At 60.7% G+C, this 1,501-nt stretch overlaps 1 protein-coding gene across 1 annotated transcript; it reads left to right on the top strand.

Moving 5' to 3' along the window:
* Positions 1-16: 16 nt before the first annotated feature.
* Positions 17-250, top strand: LOC104987132 (mediator of RNA polymerase II transcription subunit 22-like; the record flags this gene model as incomplete). The annotated part of the gene is made up of 1 exon (XM_010837908.1): positions 17-250. A coding segment is annotated over one exon (234 nt), but the record flags the coding sequence as incomplete, so codon positions are not given.
* Positions 251-1,501: the final 1,251 nt, after the last annotated feature.

The following is a 1,501-nucleotide window of genomic DNA, read 5'->3' as shown; positions in this document are numbered from 1 at the left end:
TCCCCACGCCCCCCGACCCCCACGGCCGCAGGTCCGAGCCGGCGAGTCCCTGATGAAGCTGGTGTCTGACCTCAAGCAGTTTCTCATCCTCAACGACTTCCCATCGGTGAACGAGGCCATCGACCAGCGTAACCAGCAGTTGCGAGCCCTGCAGGAGGAGTGTGACCGGAAGCTCATCGCGCTGCGGGACGAGGTTTCCATCGACCTGTACGAGCTGGAAGAGGAGTATTACTCGTCCAGGTACAAATAGGGCTGGACCCCTTGCACGGCGGACCTGCAGATCCTGGCCCGGCCAGCAGGAGTGCCCAGCCCCACCCGGCAGCCTCGTTTCCAAATCCTTCGTGGTCTCAGCAACAGAACCCTTTGTCTGGGTTTCACAGCAGACCTCAGGGTCAGAGCATCTGATCAACAGACAGCTGATGCTGCCTCCTGGGGCCCAGGCGTCAGAATGAAAATCAGAACCTCGAGGGTTGGAGGGCCAGGCCAGCGTTTCTGTCTGGGGGCGCGTCTGTCCGGAATAACCGTCTCATCCAGATCTGAATGTCCTAGCCGGGCGGGGCCAGCGCTCTTGGCTACCGGCCCCTGTCCAGGACCCCAGTGCTTGCCCAGGTTGTGACTCACCGTGGGTGACACCGTGGGCGTCACTGAACGCCCACGCTGTGTGTCTCGGGGTGGGGGTTCCTGGGAAGGACGGGGAGAAAATCCAAGCGGAGTGTGGCCTTGAACGCCAGGCCCTGGCACTCATACCACTGAGTTCTCATTCAGTTCAGCGTCACAGACCACAGCCCTCCTGCACGCTGGACCCAGCTACAGCAGTGGGCAAGGCCCGTGACACCAGCGCTTGTGGCCTGCTTAGAATCCTGAAACCCAAGGCAGTTTGAGCTGGAGGGGCCCCAGGAATCAGAATCCAGGTGTAATTTACTCACGGGGAAGCTGAGGCTGGAGAGGCCCCCCACGTCCATCCTTGTTAGCTTGGAAAAATCAAGACTCAGTCCAGCGGACACTGGGTTGGCAGCCCCTCGCCCTCGCTGGACAAATGTGTCTTTCCCGTCATGGATTTTCATTGCTCCTTTCTGTCCGGTGGCGGCCAGGCTGGAGCCACAGAAGCCCAGAGCCAGCGTGTCTGTGGTCTGAGGCTGGATTTCTCTGTGTGCGTTCCAGTGCCACCCCTCACGGTCCCTCCCACCTTTACCTCCGTGGGAAGGGACAAACGTCGCTGCCCAGTGGGAGTGGTTTAAACTCTTCCGGAGGGTTCTGGGGCCACCTCCATCCCTGATGCCTGTTGGCTCAGCAGACATGGAGCAAGTGCCTCCTACGTACCAGCCTTCAGGGAGGGGTCCAGAGTGGTCCCTGGGGGGTTTCAGATCCTGCTGGGGACATGGCTCCTTATGGCCTTGTTTGTCCCCCTGTGGCCCCCATGGACTGAATGTCTGCAGGAGAGCAGCTTGGGCCTGCCTTTTGAGGCTGAGGGCAGAGAGGGCTGCAGGGGAATGCCTGAGAG

The sequence above is a fragment of the Bison bison genome, unplaced genomic scaffold, assembly GCF_000754665.1.
Source record: "Bison bison bison isolate TAMUID 2011002044 unplaced genomic scaffold, Bison_UMD1.0 scf7180017845949, whole genome shotgun sequence".
Lineage (NCBI taxonomy): Eukaryota > Metazoa > Chordata > Mammalia > Artiodactyla > Bovidae > Bison > Bison bison.
Note: the sequence above shows the minus strand (reverse complement) of the source record. Positions and strands in the feature narration are given on the sequence as shown.